Below are 20601 nucleotides of genomic sequence, written 5' to 3' on the forward strand. Positions count from 1 at the left end.
ACGTGGATCCAATGAAAAGAAGTTCATTAGGATTGGGGACCCGACTTGAGATAACAGGATGGGTAGATTCATCCTTGTCACCTGTTCATCTCATTGGTATTAATAGGTATAAGTAATCCTCAGACTCAAAGGAATGTTAATTAGTAATTCTGGATTACGGAATGTGATGCTTTGATCCTGTTGTAACACGATTCATAACAGAGATGACTATGGGGTGTGAACGGCAGACGTTGGGTATCACAGGAAGTAATTGCAGGATAGTTATACATTGGATTGAGCATTTATCACTCCCGATAAATGGGAGATACGTCCATGGATCGCTTGTGGAAGACTTGACTCTAAATCCTTGCAAGGTGATAGCTTAAGACTTGAAATACAGATTTCACTTAACCTATCTAATTGGAGTTGACTCGGCCTGTACAAGTAAAACGAACGTCTCGCTATATGTGACTTGACATTATCCATAGTCATAAGATTCAGTTCAAGGATGTAGTTGATAAAGGATCGAATTATACTGTAACTAATACGGAAAGGTCAACGACAGAATCAATCTGTCTTCTTATAGCTCTAGGGGGATGTTTCGGATTTGCTAATCACATTTTGCGTACTCATTCCGTTATGCAAAGATTAAATATAATTCTGTGAAAATTAATTTAATAGTTGCATACGGCTAGAAGCAATAAGAACCTAATGGGTCACACATAAGACTTGGAACCCAAAAGAGAAATGGATGTTAATTAATTGATGGAAGCCCAACTGAGTCCACTAAGGCCCAGTATATAAGGGGGGGGGGGGGGCGATTTTCATGTATGAAAATACATGAATAATTTAATTTGATTTTAACAATCCTAATTAGATTATGATTATGAATTAAATTAATTAAAGGATAAATAAGTTAGGAGTTTTAATTAGCTTAAACTGCTCCTATTATTATCCTATAAGGTTAATATTATTATCTTTATATTTAAGATATAATTATAGATAATAAATAAGAATTATATTCCGAATTAAATTCTTATTCAGTAACCTAATTCTATCTAACTAGGGTTTAGATACAAGAGAATATAAATACCCCCATGTGCAATTTTCGAAATACACATACTAAACCGGGAGAGAGAATTTTCGACCCACACCATAAGGACGAGATTATCCACCGTTTCCTTCCGTTCAATTGATTACATCTCTTTTCTCTTTATCCTTGATCTTATGTTGATTAATTAGAGACAATCTATTTTGGTTGTTATATACGGTTGAATTCTAACTTGATCTTCGATTGTTTTGTTTTGTGCTTCGGAACTCGTAGTAAGAGTTGTGGGCACTTCGTTTGCAACGGTAGATAGAACTTCTAAAATGTATTTCTTTCTATCCCTCTTTATATGAAATAACGATTAACGGATCTTGGGTTAATGGAAATAGGTTAAAATTTTTATATTTCCACTGCCAAACGTTAGCCTATTTCCTTCAAATTTAGCCTCAGAAATAATATCATTTGGAGTTTGCGTGCGTGTGCAGGTCAAAACAGGAACGAGTCTGGGTGAAAATCGCATCGCGGGAACACCCAACAGTCATGCAGGGCCTATGGGCATGTCGCTCGTTGAAAACTGGCCTTTTTAGGCCAGTTCGGTGAGCTGGCACTACCAGTGCGGCGAGCTGGCCATGTCAGCTCGGCGAGCTGACCTACAGGAATCAGTCTTTTGACTGATTCTCGGTCCCACGACGCCACGATTGACCTCACATCTTCCCACATGCAAAAGGAAATGAATTATGTCAGAACGAGGGCCCGAACCGCAACTATAAATAGAACTTGTAGTTTTTGTTTATGGATATCCTTCATTAATTTTAAAAACGCTAGCCTTCCTCTTGAAGAATCCTCTCCACCTCCTCCATCTCCTTCAACCTCCATTGAAGAACCTCTGAAGCTCCGTTCATCGAGGATTGTTCAAGCTCCATCCTTAAGTCCTAGGAAGACGCCTGCATTGGTAGACAGGTTCCCTGAAAGGGATTTTTCTTCTCTTTTATATTCTGTTTAGCCTCTGATACATGTTATGAATCCTAGGCTCATTGTATCTTCGTGACAATACTTTCCATCTTTAATAATATTATAGTTTTGTTTTCTTCAATTGGTTTATAGCTTTTATCTTTGTCTTACGCTTTGTCTGATTGGTTTAACTCATTTAATAATCAAAATATTAAGTTGGCATATATTGCAAGCTGAATCTGACCTAGTCAGTGCCTATAGGATCGATGACCCTAAGATGATTAAGCCCAAATTACTGAGCCTTAGAGCTAGTTTCGGCCTTACAAGGGAATCACGAACTAGGTACCTCAAAAGGATAAGTAGGGTTAATCGCCTCGGACACAAGTGACTTAGATTAGGTTTTAAATCAGTTATCTAAATAATCTATCTTCATTATTATCGTATCATCCCATGTCCCTTCGGGCAATTACATTAGTAAAGTATCACTTATGAGTAGAATAACTTAGCTAGGAGTAGAATAATTTAATTAGGAGTAGATTAACTTAGTCCGAAACCAATCTCAAACCCCCCAAAGCCTAGATAACACATTAGTGAGCTTAGCGGTCCGACGCCGTTAGGCGCATCAGTGGTGGCAAACCTTCAACAGATTGCTTTCTTGCTAATTTGGCCAGAAGGTCCATGCTTACAAGTCTTTTGTGCCATAGCCATAAATTTTCTTCTTTTGATACTAAGCATATTTCTTTTGTAAATTTGTTTTCCATGTTTAGCATAAAGACATTATCTACCCTAGGAGTAGTAAGGATTAAAATGTTTACCATAAATATATTGTCTATCTTAGGAGCAGTAAGGATTAACTGTCTATTATTTGACATCAGAGGCGTCAAAAGCCACCCTTCTGCCTTTATCGCAGAGCTGAGCCACGCTCAATAGGTTGTACTTTAGACCTCTGACTAGGGAGACTTCTTCAATAGTTGGATTGGTTTCGATGGATCTAGATCCCACTATTCTTCCTTTCATGTCATCTCTGAAACTTATAGTTCCTTTTTGTTTACGTTCTAACATGATGAATTGTGTTTCATCACATGTCATATGCCTTGAGCATGTGTTGTCAATATACCACATTTTTTACTGTTGTGCACACCTTAGGCTTACCTGCAAAATGATCAGTGCCTCTTGGGTACCCAAGTCTTTTTGGATCCTTTAGGGTCAGTTTTAACCGGTTTTATATTCTCTTGATCAAAATAGCAATTTTTGTGCTAGCACATATTTGTGACAGGACCCTTTTTCCACAGAAGATACAACAAGTTTCTGATTTGTTTTTCCATCCTTTCCTATTAGAAGCATAGCTTCCAAAGTATTGTTGATGGTGGCTGATAAGCCCAAAATATACCTAAAATATAATCGATAATTACGTCAGCTTCGTATTGAAATCATATTAATTATATTTATTTAGAATATTTTTATGTCTATATTTGTTTCTATTGTGCAAGGTACTTAATTATTTGGAAAAATCCAAATAGGAGCTAAAACGGAGCACAAACGAGAGAGAAATCACAATTATCAAGCTGAAAGGCACGTACGATTCAGAGGCCGTGACAAAGGAGTTGGGAAAGATCTTGGAACAGAGACAAAAGTCTCTGTCGCGACCGAGATTCCCAATATCTCGATCGTGATACGCATTTTTGTTGGGGTTTAGTGTCCTATAGACAATTGTTCTGTAAATGAAGTGTTCTTTACATCATTTGTTTTAAATAGATATGGTTTCATAAACTATATAAAGGCAACCTCTTTTAAGAACTAAATAAGTCTAATAAAAGGAAATCCCTAAGTTTGTTTAAAGTGATTATAAAGTGTTCATACAAGTATGAAGTGAGACGAAACTTTATAATAAACTAATAAACTTAAAACCACCCCAAGTCAAGTAATATGTTTAGAAATAGGATTGACATATCACTGTTGAGACTTGCATGTAACAATGTCTTCTGTCGAGACAGAGAGCTGATCTCACAAGCTTCAGATATGCAGATATCTGGACAGTTACATGGATCCAATGAAAGGGAGTTCATTAGGATTGGGGACCCGACTTGAGATAACAGGATGGGTAGATTTATCCTTGTCACATGTTCATCTCATTGGTATTAATAGGTATAAGTAATCCTCAGACTCAAAGGAATGTTAATTAGTGATTCTGGATTATGGAATGTGATGCTTTGATCATGTTGTAACACGATCCATAACAGAGATGACTCTGGGGTGTGAACGGCAGACGTTGGGTATCACAGGAAGTAATTGCAGGATAGTTATACATTGGATTGAGCATTTGTCACTCCCAATAAATGAGAGATACGTCCAAGGATCGCTTGTGGAAGACTTGACTCTAAATCCTTGCAAGGTGATAGCTTAAGACTTGAAATGCAGATTTCACTTAACCTATCTAATTGGAGTTAACTCGGCCTGTACAAGTAAAACGAACGTCTCGCTATATGTGACTTGACATTATCCATAGTCATAAGATTCAGTTCAAGGATGTAGTTGATAAAGGATCGAATTATACTGTAACTAATACGGAAAGGTCAACGGCAGAATCAACCTGTCTTCTTATAGCTCTGGGGGAATGTTTCGGATTTGCTAATCACATTTCACGTACTCATTCCGTTATGCAAAGATTAAATGTAATTCTGAGAAAATTAATTTAATGGTTGCATACGGCTAGAAGCAATAAGAACCTAATGGGTCACACATAAGACTTGGAGCCCAAAAGAGAAACAGATGTTAATTAATTGATGGAAGCCCAACTGAGTCCACTAAGGCCTAGTAAATAGGGGGCGATTTTGTGTATAATAAATACATAAATAATTAATTTGATTTTTAACAATTCTAATTAGATTATGATTGTGAATTAAATTAATTAAAGGATAAATAAGTTAGGAGGTTTAATGAGATTAAATTGCTCCTATTATTATTATCCTATAAGGTTATTATTATTATCTTTATATTTAGATATAATTATAGATAATAAATAAGAATTTGATTCCGAATTAAATTCCTATTCAGTAACCTAATTCTATCTAACTAGGGTTTAGATACAAGAGAGTTTATATAACCCCCCTTACATGAAAATTTCGGCCAAGCTATTGTCTACCGAAGAGAGAAATTTCGACCCCTAGTTGAGGACGAGATCGTTCACCGCTTCCTTCTGTTTCAATTGATTATTAATCTCTTTCTCTATTCCTTGATCTTGTGTTGATTAATTAGAGGCAATCTATTCTTGATTGCTTTCATACGGTTGAATTCTAACTTGGTTTTGAATTGTGTTTTTGTCTTGTGCTCGGGAACTCGAAGTAAGAGTTGTGGGCACTTCGATTGCAATGGTAGATAGAACATCAAAAGGTATTTCCTTCTATCCCTCTTTATATGAAATAACGATTAACGGATCTTGGGTTAATGGAAAAAGTTAAAATTTTTATATTTCCGCTGCCAAACGTTTGCCTATTTTCCTTCAGTTTCCTAGACAAGGAAACGCGCATTCGTGCATTATTCTCCCTCAATCCAAAGTCGCGACCGAGATTATTGAAATCTCGACAGAAACAACAACTTTCCTGCACATATTTTACATGTTTTTAATTCAAAACGACGCGTCTATTCATCCGGATAGAAACGACTCTTCCCCAACGGACACGACACTTCAAACAAGACTCTTCAGCAATTATAAATAGAGTACACATTTCAGAATCCAGGGTTGGATATTTTGTTGATAATTCTCTAATTTAGAAGAGAGTTAGATAGTTAGATTTTAGTTTTCAATTCTGTAAAAGCAAACTTGTTGTACACAAGTTGTTCAATTAGTTTAATTACAAACACAGGTTTTATAGTTTAAGTTCGAGAATTGTTCGAAGACGAGTTTACACTTTGTAGAAGATCGATCGTAATCTCTATTTCGAGGATTCAGCGAGAAGAACCAGCGGCTGAAGCGCCCCAAGGTCTGACAAGCCTATGAAGTTTGAGGAAAGGATTGACAACCCGAAACTCAAATTAGTTAAAATGTTATCCAAGCTTCTTCTTCTCTGTTAACTTGTGACGATTCACAATTCATTAATAAATTATCTTTTCAATACAATATATTTTCTACTGTTGTTATTTTCGAGTCTAATCTAGCGATATTCTTTGAAGTAATAAACCGGGTTTTCAATAAAAACCTTTTTACACAAAATATATTTCAATGGAAACTTTGTTGAACACTTAAAAGAATTAGGATTTATGGTTGGTATGATCGATAGGTTGGCTTATCAAACATAGAACACCGATTTGATAAAGGTAGCAATCTGTTCCGATCGTAGAAAGATTGTCTGCAGTTCGAAGCCAAGTAATTGCATTAAATGATAAATTATTACACACTCATAATCTAATCAAAGTTATAAGTTGCTTTCTTTCTTAGTGCGTGCAAGTCTTGAATTCTACTTATTTTTAAACGTAGTTCCTGTAATTGTAATCCAAACTGTTGGCAGAATTGGATTCTGAATCACAACCATTTATTCCATTCAAACCAAACAAAAATGATTTTCTAATTAAACCTAGAGAAAGTCAATTTAATCTGAATTAAATAAGTTTTTATAAAAATAAGTGTTCCCTGTGGGTTCGATATCTTTTATTACTACAAGCGAAAGCCGTGCACTTACGGAAATCGCTCAATAGTGGCTATATTGCTTCGGAGTCAAGTGACTCTGAATTGATATGATGTCCTTTTGAAGGCATTAGATTCCTTTTGGACTTCAGTAACAAACTTACGCATGATTTTGAGATTTTCATCTTACCTAGTATTGTTTGAAGAAGATGTCGGATGTCTTCGAGTTTCACTTCCTCAATTTCATCACATCTTCTACCTAGTGCCCTTATCCTTTTATTGCACTTCTTTACAAGTTCATAGACATCACATGAGGCATTTATCATTTCATTTCCGAAGACATGAAGGGAAATTACCTCAACATTCTGATCGTCATCATCAGAGGCATTGGAAACTTCAATTTCTTCAGCAGCTCTTGGCTCTTTTATCTCCACAACCATGGAGCATATGTTGGTTGTTTCAACAGCTTCATGTTTGGAGGACGAGGATTCATCGTTGTCACTCCACGTAGCTACCATGGCCTTCTTGCGATACTTCTTCTCCTTTTTCAGAGTTGAGGAGTTTGACTTGATGTGCCCCGGCTGATGACATTCAAAACAAGTGATAGGCTTGGAAGGTTCCTTTCTGAACTTACTATCACTTGGCTCTCTTTTAGGTTTTTCAGACCGTTTGAATGACTTCTTATATTGATCGTCTTTCTGAACATTCTCTTCATCTTGCGGGTGAACATTGCCATCTCTTCATCATCAGTAGTGCTCTCTTCTGAAGAGCCAGCCTTCAGCACTATTGGTTTTTGTTTCTTGTCTTCTGACTTCTTTTTAGTCTCAAAATTCTTCATTGAGATTTCATGTGTTAGAAGAGAACCAATCAACTTATCATATTAGTACGTCGTTCGGTTCTGAGCTTCCTCAATGGTCGTCTCTTGGCCTGCCAACCTTTTGGAAGGCTTCTGAGGATCTTCTTGACCTGCTCCTCTTTAGAAAAGACTTTTCCTAGTATTTTGAGGTCATTTATGATATTGGTAAATTTGGCATTCATCTCAGAGAAGAAGGCGACTAATTAATGATTTTAGGTGACGCCATTGGTGTCATACATGTCACTTAACGTTCTGATAGATGAAAGCCTAAAGAATTTCATTATAGAAGTATGGGGGAACATCTGATAAGGTACCAAGTTATTTGGACTTTTGGCAGTCAGGCCCCAACCATGATCTGAAGTCATCATATGGGCCCAATTCCACCAAAGCCCATAGTTGCGTTCTTATTGGCCGAAGTCATGGCTTCGGCCACTTCATGTCCGAAGATTTCCCTTCGGGAGCTGCTTAAGGAAACATGTGGACCAATGAGCATACTGGATTCCAAAAGCACGCTTCTCCAATTCATATATCTTACAACATGGAAAGATAGGGTCCGAAGACTAATCAGGTGCTGACATGTGTCCATGTACACTCTATTTTTACTTATAAATAGCATGGACATTTACGACACATGTATCTTACTTCAACTGTTTCATTACTTTATTCCTTGTTATTAGTTAGCTTGATATTATTTATAATATCTTCTGACTTTAGCACCAGAGAGGGTTCAGGCTCCCTTTTCTGGCGTTCTTTGTGATCTCAAGTCACCGGAGTGCAATATGAAGTGGTGTTTACAAGAAGTTGTATATCACAAATGAATTTATGGATCTTGAATTGATATATAAAATTGAAATTGAATTGCAAATGATATGAAGTTGAGTGCAAAAAAATTGATCAAGTCATAATATATACTAACGATATTTTATAGATTGTTTGGATAATGGTATTTGAAAGTAAGTGAGGGTAATACCATGTTCTTTATTACTTAATTTCAGTAACAATCAGTTCAGTTCAGTTCAGTTTCAACATTCAGTTTCAGCATCCAATTTCAGCATTCAGTTTCAATATTCAATAATTTATCATTATTTATTATAATTATAATTATTATATATAATTTATTATCATTATTATTATTATTATTATTTATCTATAATTTATCATTATCTATAAATTAGATAAAAGTCAAGAAATGATAGTTTATTAAAGTATACATTGTTTAATAATAATAAAAAAAATTAAAGTATGCATTCATATTTGAAAATTAAGAATTGTAACTTTTTTCCCTTCAATTATTAATAGACAAAACTAGATTCATGGGATAGGCTTTATAATTAATTGTAGAGTTAAGGTGCAAAAAATACCCCTAACATTTTGGATCAGGAGCAATTTTATCCCTAATGTCTAAAATAATGCAATTTTACCCCTAATGTTGGTAGCCAACATATGTTTGTGATTTGTTACTTGATAAAATGATGCACGTGTGATGTGTAGATGACAAGATTCATGATCGAGAAGACAGTTTGATAAATTATTTCTTAAATTTACCCAAAACGTTAGGGGTACTTTAGAGGTACTTTTTGCACCTTAACCCTTAATTGTAATAAAAAGTTAAGAGTTTGTATTCATATGAAAATTTGTATTTAATTTCATAGGCTTTAAATTGTTGTAAATTTGTATTTGTATGTAATTTGTATTTTTAATTTAAATTAGACTCATTTTTATTTAATTTCATAGGCTTTTATGGAGCCGAGCTTTTATTTGATATTCAATTTAGTTTTATCTTTAATAATATATTTATTTATTATTGATATTATTATTATTATAAGCTTATTAATGTCCAATATTATCATTAAAATTATTTTAAAGTCTAATATCATCATTATTGTTAAGTTAGGTTAAGTTCGGTAACATTCAGTTAAGTTCAGTAGCATTCAGTTAAGTTAAGTTAAGTATTTAGTAGCATTCAGTTCAGTTCAGTTTTTTCAACGACAAAGAACAGAGCGTAAGTGTAATTAGATAAACTTATTTATTTTAAGGTGTAATCAGTGGCGGAGCCAGAAATTTAGACTTGGGGGGATAATTTTAGTCGTGGGGTTAGGGGATAATTTTGAAAGTCTAGACCGTCAGGGCTGGGCAAAATTTTTTTAGCCTCCAACACGTTAAAGTATTATCGTTTTAGTGTGTTGGCTAAAAATTAAAAGTGTCCAATGTGAAAAGAGTAAACCTATTTAATTTTCTATTAGTCTAATGCTAGTTTCTAAAAAATTATAACGTTTTTACAATTTTTTTGAGAAAACATTTTAATTTTTTTTATTTTAGCTTTTATTTTTCACAAATTAAAATTCAATTTAGAAATTAAATTATTTAAATCTTAAAAAAATAAGAAACTAATTTTTTTTATAATATAAAAGACAATAAAAATAAGTTGAAAAGTGTTATAAAAATAAAGATTCCATTTAATGGTAAAATAATTCTATAAATAAATAAAAAATTCCTAAAGTAAAAGAAAAATGAGATTGGTGGAAGTTGAACTTTGGACCACATAAATAAGAGTAAGCATCTTAACCATCTCATCTACTTCAAAGCTTTATTATAATACTACATAATGTCTATAAAAACTAATATTAGGGGGGGACTACAAAGGGCGAAAGCACGGATACTCAAGGGTGGAGCCGGTGGCCGGGGGGACGGCCCGCCGAACCCCGAGCTGGCTCCGCCCCTGGATGTAATGGAAAAACATAGTAAATAAGGGTAAATGAGAATGAATTTTGAGTAGTTTTTATTACACTCAAAATTGGAAAGGAATCCAAAATTACATTTGTCCTTTATTTTATTTATACAAATAAAAGGATATAAAAATAATTTTATATATAATTATATTACTAAATCATTACTTACCTTATATTGCTTTCAAATATATATATAGCTTATTTCATCTTATATTATTTTATTTTAATTATACCCCTTCGATGGAATAGGCTTTAGAAAAGTATAATTTGAAAGATCTAGTTGAATAGGAGAGAGTGATATGAGTCTCGATATGTGAAATGAGTGGGTTTTGTAATTTACACTTATTTAAGTAAATTCAAGAGTTGATAGATTTTTTTTTTTAAAGTGGCGCAGGAGTTAATTTCTTTTTAAATAACTACAGGGTTAAAAGTGTTTTTTTGTGTTTTTTATTGAATGTATAGAAAGCGAAGACTGAGTCCACCCACCGGACATAATTTAATTTATTCAGACAGGCGGAGAGAAAGAGAAAGACAATACTACTATGTAAACAAAACTGTGTGCGGAGTTTCACAGATCTCTTCTCTGCCATTACCATTTAGGATTAAGGTTATTACTGTAATCTCATTTTCTAATTTATTACTAGAATAAAGGTGTCGCCGTTTTTGTCAGTCATCTAAACGCTTTGAAATTCCAGCCGTTGTTGAAAATTCCACACCCTCAGATTCCTTCCTTCTCATTTCCTCTTTTACCCCCTTCAACTTGTGTTTCTTCTTCTCCTCTTCCTTTCCCATTTCTGAGTCTCTCTCTCTCCTTTCTCTGTTTCTTTGACTTTGCCATGTTTGGAGAGAAAGATCATCAACGTCTCTCCAACGGTGACGCAGAGAGCTCTCAGAATCAAGATAACCCCCAAAAAGGGATTGATTTTCTTAGGGACTCAAAGATGGGTCTCGATGGTTTTGCTTCTAAACCTCAAGAACTCACTCTCAGCTACCTTTGCGAAAATCCCAAATTCGTTTTTGCTCAAAAGGGGAAACAAGTCTTACTTTCTGAGAATTCAAATCCCGATGACAAATGGGTCGAGAGAGATTTCATGAATCTCAAATCCAATTCTTCTTCTAAAAGGGAAGTCCAAGAAGATGATGATATTCAAAGGGAAAATTGCTCTAGAGAGAAGAAACCCAAGTTAGAAACTTTGAATCTCTCTCTTGCTTTACCCGATGTATCTCTCTCCCTAACAGCATCAAACGCCTTACAAAATGCCGATTCTCTAATTAAACCAAACCCTACTCGGAGCATACAGTCTTTAGCCGCAGCACCTTCAACCAACAACACACAAACTACTTGTTCTAATGATTTCACTGCTGCTTCGCTTTCATACTCTTATTCTCACCAATTTTCTCACAATCCCTCCTGCTCTCTCACCCGTAATTCAACTGACAATTACGATTATTCTGTAGGAAGAGATGATCAAATTTGGTGTGGAGGAGAAGGTACTAACGGATCTGTTCACAGCAGATTCAGGCCAATTGGAGATGGCCTTGTTGCTTTGAACAACAATGGATATTCTATGATGCAGAGTCACCGTGTAACCAATAAAGAATCATGTAATAATAGTGTTTATATGACTACTAGTTCTGACAATATTTCATTTTTTCCATCCGAATTGCCTGCTAGGCCGCGTTTGGATGCTCAATCAGGTGATTCAGACAATTTGAGAGGTTTGGAGGGTTTAGATGCAGCAGGAGGAAGAGCAAGAAAGGTGTCTAGGCCGGAGAGAATTCTCAGGGAGATTTTCTCTGAGTCAATTCCTATTGTTTCTCAGATAATTCAGGAGCTGTCAGAAGAAACATTAGAATCCATTAAGGAGCATCTAAAGAATGTAATTGCAATGCCTGAGAAGAGAGAAGATTTAGTAAGCCTTCAAAATTGTTTATCAAGAAGATCTGATCTGACTAAGGAGGGTCTATCCAAGTGCCAAAAGGATCTGTTAGAGATCTTTGTTGCAGCCAAAATGGGGGTGAGTAGTTATATATCTGGGAAAGTGAAAGTTGGTGCAAATGAATTGATTGAAATATTCTTGTATATGAGGTGTAGGAATGTGAATTGCAAGAGCATATTACCAGTTGATGATTGTGACTGCAAGTTTTGCTCAGGAAATAAGGGTTTTTGCAGTTCATGTATGTGTCCAGTGTGTATGAAATTTGACTGTGCCAATAACACATGCAGTTGGGTTGGTTGTGATGTATGTTCACATTGGTGTCATGCTGCTTGTGGGATTCAGAAAAATCTAATTAGATCAGGTCCTAGCTTGAAGGGCCCTAAAGGAACTTCAGAGATGCAATTTCATTGCATTGGGTGTAATCATGCATCTGAAATGTTTGGATTTGTTAAAGATGTGTTTGTTTACTGTGCAAAGGATTGGGGTCTACAAACACTTATTAGGGAACTTGACTGTGTTAGGAAGATTTTCAAAGGAAGTGGGGATTATAAAGGCAACCAATTGCTTCTTAAGTCTCAGGACTTGCTTTCCAAGCTTGAATCCAAAACCATATCTCCTTCAGATGCTTGTAACTTCATTATTCACTTCTTCGACTGTAAGTATCCTAACTTACTGCATTTTCCTTCTGCTTCATAATTTATTGTATTATAGTGGATTTCCCTATAGGAACCAAATTTATTTTCGTTATGAAGCTGACCTTGGCGCAACGGTAAAACGTTGTTGCCGTGTGACCAGAGGTCACGGGTTCGAGTCTTAGGAGCGGCCTCTTGCCAATTAAATTGGCAAGGGAAGGCTTGCCCCCAATACACCCTTGTGGTGGGACCCCTCCCCGGACCCTCGCTCAGCGGGGACGCGTAATGCGACCGGGCCGCCCTTTTTTTTTATGAAGCTGACCTTTCAGGATTGAATATTGAACATGTCTGTTTTTGGTGTATCTTCTGAGGTAGAATTGATGTATTTACATGGCCTAGGAGGTAACTTTAGGGTATCCTTCAGCTGGAAGGGAATTCATACTTTTGTGCTGGTTGCATTGCTCCAATTGCAACTAAAAAAAATGTATAGTAGAATCAATATTAAAACCAGATTTACAGTACTTGATGTGCTATGGAATCAATATTAAAACCAGATTTACAGTACTTTATATGAACTTTTTTTTTGGCAATGCATCATATTGATTCTTTTGTATTTTTTCTCTTTTAGATCCAGAGAGTATTCCAGACATTCCTGCTTCTACTGTATCTGCTAAAGAACTGATGCCAACTGAAACTAGTCTTAGAAAGGATGTGGCACCCGTACCGCCGGCCACTTCTCTTCCTCCAAAATATTCAATCTACAATATGAGCTCTTCTAGTGGACGACATGACTCAGTAGTCCAGCGAAATGACCTAAAAGCTGCCCTTCTTGGGGGGTTGAAGATGGAAGATGAGTTTGAGTTTGGAAAGTTGTCAAAGAAAGATGGACTTGACAGCTTAGAAAGTATTGTGAGGATCAAAGAGGCTGAGGCAAGAATGTTTCAGAGCAAGGCAGATGAAGCACGGAGAGAGGCAGAAGGTTACAGAAGGATGATTCGGGCCAAGTCAGAGAAGGTGGAAGAAGAATATACAGGAAAACTGGCAAAACTATGTTTGCAAGAGACAGAAGAAAGGCGGAGAAAAAAATTGGAGGAACTTAAGGTTTTGGAGAACTCACATTGTGATTACTTCAACATGAAACTAAGAATGCAAGCTGAGATTGCTGGTTTGTTGGAGAGAATGGAGGCCACAAAGCAGCAGCAAATTGTGTAACTTTAATCTTTCTTTTTTGTTCACAAAGATGCTTACTCTGTGTGTAATTAATTTGCCATTTTTCTGACTAAAGCTTGTTTCTGCTAATGTAAGAGCCATGCTTATTTTTTTCAATTCATAGATTTAATTCAGTTTGGCTTACTACATCATTTGCCTCCTGAATTTGTCTATAAAAAAAAAACCTTGATTGGTCTTCTGAACTTTCAAAGTATCCCGATAGCTTATTTAATTTGTATAAAATGTTTAGTTAGCTCATGAATCTGCATGCATGGTTTGGCCGGGATGGAACACTTTTTCCTAAAGTAGTTGTTCACCCTTGCCTTTTCCGGGACTTAAAGAATGGAAAAAAGTCTGTTTTCTATGTAATTAATTAATCACCTAGTTACAAAAAAAACATAAGTTAAATACATTATCTTATTATTAATTTTCTTTTAACCATGAATATATTAACGAGTGGATGGAGCATTAGGAATATTTTTAAGAGATAAACTTAAATATTAATCTTTAATCTATTATACTGCAATAAAAAAAAAGACACTCAATTATTGAGGTGAGTAGTGAATTATTTATGCGTTGATATCATATTAAAATAAGATATATAAAAAAAATGAAAATGGTTAGATGATCTTGTGCGACAGCATAGTTGTATTGAATGGGTTTGATGCAAGTCGGTATGATTCTATTCTATGGAGCATTAATTGAAACGGCTGTAATATAAGTTGGATTCTTTGGGCTATACATGTCCACTTACACCTTTTTTCTTTTCTTTTCTTTTCTTTTCCGGCTTACACCACCCATTCTTTGAGAAATTTACAGAGAGGTTTTCAAAAATTATTTATAACTATACCCATTCAAAAAAATCATTATTTTTTAATATATTTTAAAACTTGAGATTTATTAAATAGAGTCCTAAAATATATTTTTTAGTATTAGAATTTATGAATTAGGGTTTAAAATTTATAGATTAGAAAAATAAAAGTATATTCATTTTATGATATATAAAATATAATAACATATTTAGAATTAAGTTTTGTGATAATCATAATTTTTATAATTCATATGACTTAAAAGGTAACCAACCCCATTTCTTATAATATCTAATAACTACATTAAACATTTAAAACATTCAAAATAAATAAATAAATAAATTATATTGTTACTTTATTTATTTTTTACAATAAAATAAATATATTACATATGAGAAATTTTACAGTACTCCAGAAGTAATAATCCGGACCAATCAAAATCGTTTTAAATACCACTACATGGACATGATTAGTAGAAGGAAAAAAATATATACACATGTCATGAATTAATTGATTGGGAATATTACTCCAAAAATACCCTAAAATTACTCGTTACATATGAAATGCCAAGAACAAGGGGATGGATGCAATTAAGATATCAAATCAAATTTATGGTTGAGTCATCATGAACCATTTAGTTCAATCTAATGGCTCAAACTGTGACGTAATAAATAAAGAAATAATATATATTTTTTGATTAAAGATTGGTTAGTAAGGAAGGGTAAGCGGCGGACATCCCAGCTATGCTGGCACCCCCACCACAGACCCAAATAATATATATTAATTATATAACTAATTTAAAATTATTTTTATAAATTTAGCAAAATATGCTTTTTAGAAATAGCAATCTTTTCAACCTGATTATAATTGAATCTTTTACTATTTTACACATGGTTAATAACAAAAACATTGGTTTTCAATTCCTTAGTATTTTCAACATGGTTAATAATTTAAAAAGACCATAATCATAAAATTCGTTAACAGAGCAAAGAGACACACATAAACACATTTTCCCTATGGTTTTTTTCGTTTCTTCTTGTAATTTTGACTCACATTTTTTACTTTTTGGGTTTGTGTTTTTCTTTTATCTTTTTGTATATGAAGTCACTAATTTTGTATTACTATCGTCCAAATACGTTTAATTTCGGAATTCTGATGGGATTCGTGAATTAGTGTTGGTATGATTAAGTTAAATGTAAAAATATTTATTTTATTATATGAATGTTTTTTTTAGTTTTACGCATTATCACTTGATGATGTGTTATGATGAGAAATAACTGTTTTTTTTTTTTTTTATAAAAATGAAAAATAACTTTTTAAACTTAGCTTTTTATATATAGATATAGATTTAGTTTTACTATTTTAACTTAGCACTTTTTATAATCCTATTGTTGTTTTTATATTTATATAAAATGCCAAATCTTGTTCTTGCTCATGCCAAATCTTGTTGCAAATCCGGTGATAAAAAAACTTGTTCATAATCATATTATCATGTGAAATGTTTTTTTGGGGGATTTCTGGTCTTCATCAGAGCAGATCCTGATGAGTATGGGAAATCCCTGTCCAGGGGCGGAGCTAGCCCAGAGCACGGGGCCGAAGCCCCCGGCCACCGGCTCCGCCCATGAGAATCGTTAATTTTGTCCCGTCTAGCCCCCTAAAATTGGTATATATTTAATACATGTAGAATTATTTCAATAGTTTAAAGTAGCTGAGTTGGTTTAAGAGCCTTGTTTCAAAGTGAGAGGTCATGGGTTCAAACAGTGTGTTGGAAGCTTAAAAAAATTTGCCCAGTAATAACGGGCTGGACTTCGAAAAATTACTCTGAATAGTCGGACTAAAATTAGCCCCCCCAGGTGTCGATTCATGGCTCCGCCAATAACAATTCTAAAGTACTGTTGGTTGTTTTTGTTGAGAAACATGACATGAGTAAAGCATGAAATTGATGATGTTGATTTTGAAGATTGAATATTACAATTAAACGAAAAGAATATTAGTAAAATAGTACGGATGAATGATAGGAGTTGATGCATTCCGAATACAGAAAATGGGTAGAAATAACATTGGTTTATATAGGAAATGAAAGTTAATTATCGTCGAGGAAGGACAGCAGTGAGGGAAACTCCAACTGCAAATAGAACAAGGAGAATTCCAGTGAAATTGATAATAAGTCCTTGTTGATTTAAGCTGCTGAACCTTTGAATGAGACCAGTTAGTGCTGCGGAAATAGCAAGCATGAATATGAAGATTCCACCAAAGACATGCCATGGCAAGTATGATCCTCTTCTTGACATTTCAGCTCTTGGATACACGAACGAGAATACACCTAACAGCCACTGTAGAGCAAAGAGGGAGATAGCAGATATTCCGAGCCAGGAGTGTAAGGTAATCATATCTTTTGATCCAATTTCATGCTTAAACTTAAAAGCTGTATAAACCCCCAAAACTCCACCCACTACTGCTATTGTATGTAATGTCAAGTGAATTGCTTTCTGCACCCTTCTTTTTCCTGGAACTGTCTTGTAAGCCATAACACCTGCACTCATATATTAATTAATTTCAGACTAAAATAAATAATACTCCATTACAAAATAATAATAATAATAATAATAAAGTTATTACGTACCTTCCCCTGCCATAACTATGAATCCAACTACCATTAGAAATGTATGCACCTGAATCACACAACACAACATCAGCATATATATATATATATAGGTAGGTAGTAATGAGTAAATACATTCAAAATCTTGAGTTTGTTGAGAGATTTGAAAGCAAAGCCATCTTCAAAATGAAGGAGCCAAACAAGCACAAGGGTTATGATTGAAACAGCTACTAAATGTGTAATCATACTAACTGCCCCTGCAGACATTTGATAACTCCCACTTTTAGCCATTGGGAGTGAGTGTATGAATGAGTTAATGTTGGAAATAACAAAGTAGTTTGTGTATATAAGTGGGAACTAAGTGATGATGTAAACAATGGAATGAAACAATGCAATGCAACAAAGATGGCATCAACCTGTTCACCCTAAGCGGCAAGCCGGCACCCAAAACTGCTGTGTAGACTAAATATACCCAACATTTGCTTTTACTTATACCAACTCAATATTGGTTTATTATAGAGCAACGCAGGAAGCATTACCAAATAAAGTATCAATAATGGGAACCCAAAAGAGTTGGGTTTAAGCCAAAATCAATTAAGTCCAGCCCATATTTCAACTATCTTTAAGGGAAGATACTAGTAAAAGTATACAACATATTTTTCTTTTGTTTAAATAATAGATATACGAATACATATGAGACATTTTAGATACAAATTGTGTCTTTTTTTTTTTTTTTCATAAGAGTTTTTGCTACTTTCTTTAAATGTTCAATTAAGGCAAAAAAATGATTGCAATTCTCCTTTTGTCCCTCTGTTAACGTGTGTTTCTATTCCGATGATAATTTCTACACATGGTTTGATTTCACTTATCTTTTTGTTGTATACTAAGAAACGATATTCAATTACAACTAAATCTCTCTTAAAAAAAACTGATATTATCAGACTTAAGACTACTCCGTCCGACATTCGTTCGTCAAAAAGTTTAAGGAAACTTTATAATTTCGTTTGATTTCTTGTACTTTCAAATTCATTATATTTTCAGTTCTTTTCTATTCCTATTTCATTGTCTTTTTAGATTAATAATGCTAACAATCTTAAGATAAATTTTATATTATTTTCTAAAGAGGCGTAAAAGAAATTACATTGACGAACATAATATACTTTCAGAGTTTTGAACAAAAAAATTATATTAGGACAAATTGCACTAAATTATAAATATAAACATGTTGTGCGGAATTAACGAAAGATAAATAAACAAACAATTGAAACACAAATTTACGTGGTTCACCAACATTGTGTTGGCTAGTCCACGGACAGAAGGAGAATAGTATTTATTAGGAGACGGAAAAATCAGATTACAAATTAGGTTTACATAATGTAGTATATATATTACTCAATCTAACCTAATCCGACTTGGAACCCATGATGTCCCAACGATTCCGAATCCAAACAGAAAACCGAAACACAATACTAATCGAAATAGGAAACAAGATATACCGTCGGGCCGGGGGCAACTTCGTTCATTGCTTCCTGTCGTAGTGTGTTATACTGATTTAAGGCATTACGACAAAACAAAATTTGTATTTGTTTATTATTTGTTCGTTTTTTGTTTCTTGAACAGATTATATTTTCTAATTCTAACTTGGTCTTCAAACAAGCTGACTAATGCACTATATAGTGTTTATCAAGTCAATAAAACGGTAAAGGAATTGCAGGAATTTGTGGACCATAAGTAAAAACCAGAGGATGCAGGCACTACAAAATTCTTAGTTAGCAAAATTCAATAGAAAATGCTACAAGACAATTGATTTCAACGGGTGTTATTTCTATTAATTTTATAATCAACCTGTAAAGTAAACATATTTTTGGAATAAAAATATATATTTTTTGTGATTTATATAAATCCTTTTTTTTATGCTTTAGCCACCATGTATGTCATGTTTATTTCTAAATTTTATATAGGAGAAATGCATATATTATCAGGGACGGATCTACAGTGGAGGCAATGGGGGCACTTGTCCCTACTGAGATCTATAAATAAATAATACCTCTGTAAAAAAAATTGAAGATTTGAGCTTTACCCCATTATTGCAGAAGGAAGAAAGCTGCTGGAACTTGAAAATTATATCGAGAGGAAGAAGATGATATGTGAGGGTATAATTGTAAATTTGTTTATTTCTTTTTAACATGGAACCACGCCGTTTGCTTTAGAAGGAATAAAAGGAAAATTATAATTATACCCTCAACTCTCCCTCTCTCATTCATTTTGTCCGAGTAAATCTGTAAACTCCCCAAATATTTGATTCGAAGTCTAAATCCCCAGACAAGATCTCTCCTGAAATTGAATTCTTATTATTACCCTCAACTCCCCCTCTCTCATTCATTTTCTTTTCATGAATTCCTGTTTTTTTTTTTCTTTTTCTTTTATTGTCCAATACTTTCTTTAATTCTTAACTTAATTGTTTATTAAGTTATTATGAATTCCTAACTTAATACTTTCTTTACTTATCAACTTAATTGGTTCTTTTTGATATTTTGCCTTTAACTACTATTTCAAAAAATATGACTATTTTGGTTCCTTTTTATATTTTGCTGAAATTGTTATTTAGTTGCTTTTTAGATTTTGCTCTTTTTATATTTGGCAAAAGCATAATTAAGTTCCTGAATTTTATCTGTTTTAAGAATCAAGTTCTGATCAATTATTTTTTCACATTGAGTCTCTTAGTTTTTTTCATTTTTATCTCTCCTAGTCAATGAATTTTTATTTTTATTTGTCCATGTCAACACGCCGAATCGCCCTAACAATGTATGCAGTCCAAACTCGACGAAAAAATTAAATAAGGGCATAATCCATAGTAGAATCAATGATCAATGGCTCAACGTGGAAAAATAAATGATTAGAGACTTAATCCTTAAAACAATCAAAGTTCAGGAGCTTAATTATGCTTTTTGCCTTTATATTTTAATGTACTTTGTTTGTTTGGTGTTTGGTGTTATATGTTGATTGAGCAATTTATATTTTTTTTGCACTACTTTTTGTTTAGTAATTTATATTGTGGCTTTTTTTTTATATATATTTAGCAATTCCAACTTAACAATTGAGCAATTTAGAAATTAATAACAATTCAATTTATACGTTACTAAAGTAGAATGATATTAATTGACTTAATACTCAGTCTCCTAAATTTTATTAAAATGATCTATTGACTTCTCCTAAACTTGCTTA

General features: G+C 33.8%; 2 protein-coding genes across 2 annotated transcripts; one reads left to right on the forward strand and one right to left on the reverse strand.

Moving 5' to 3' along the window:
- Positions 1–10725: 10725 nt before the first annotated feature.
- LOC136208610 (protein OBERON 3) lies at positions 10726–14114 on the forward strand. Its single transcript, XM_065999669.1, has 2 exons — positions 10726–12779; positions 13385–14114. Exons 1-2 carry the CDS (start codon positions 11021–11023, stop codon positions 13966–13968), a joined length of 2343 nt encoding a protein of 780 aa, XP_065855741.1. The 5' UTR covers positions 10726–11020; the 3' UTR covers positions 13969–14114.
- A 2747-nt stretch (positions 14115–16861) lies between these two features.
- Positions 16862–17667, reverse strand: LOC136208056 (probable ascorbate-specific transmembrane electron transporter 1). Its single transcript, XM_065998894.1, has 3 exons — positions 17512–17667; positions 17398–17446; positions 16862–17307 (listed from the first exon to the last, which is right to left on the reverse strand). The coding sequence occupies exons 1-3, from the start codon at positions 17665–17667 to the stop codon at positions 16862–16864; spliced, it is 651 nt and encodes a 216-aa protein (XP_065854966.1).
- Positions 17668–20601: the final 2934 nt, after the last annotated feature.

This window comes from Euphorbia lathyris, chromosome 10, assembly GCF_963576675.1.
Source record: "Euphorbia lathyris chromosome 10, ddEupLath1.1, whole genome shotgun sequence".
Taxonomy (NCBI): Eukaryota; Viridiplantae; Streptophyta; class Magnoliopsida; order Malpighiales; family Euphorbiaceae; genus Euphorbia; species Euphorbia lathyris.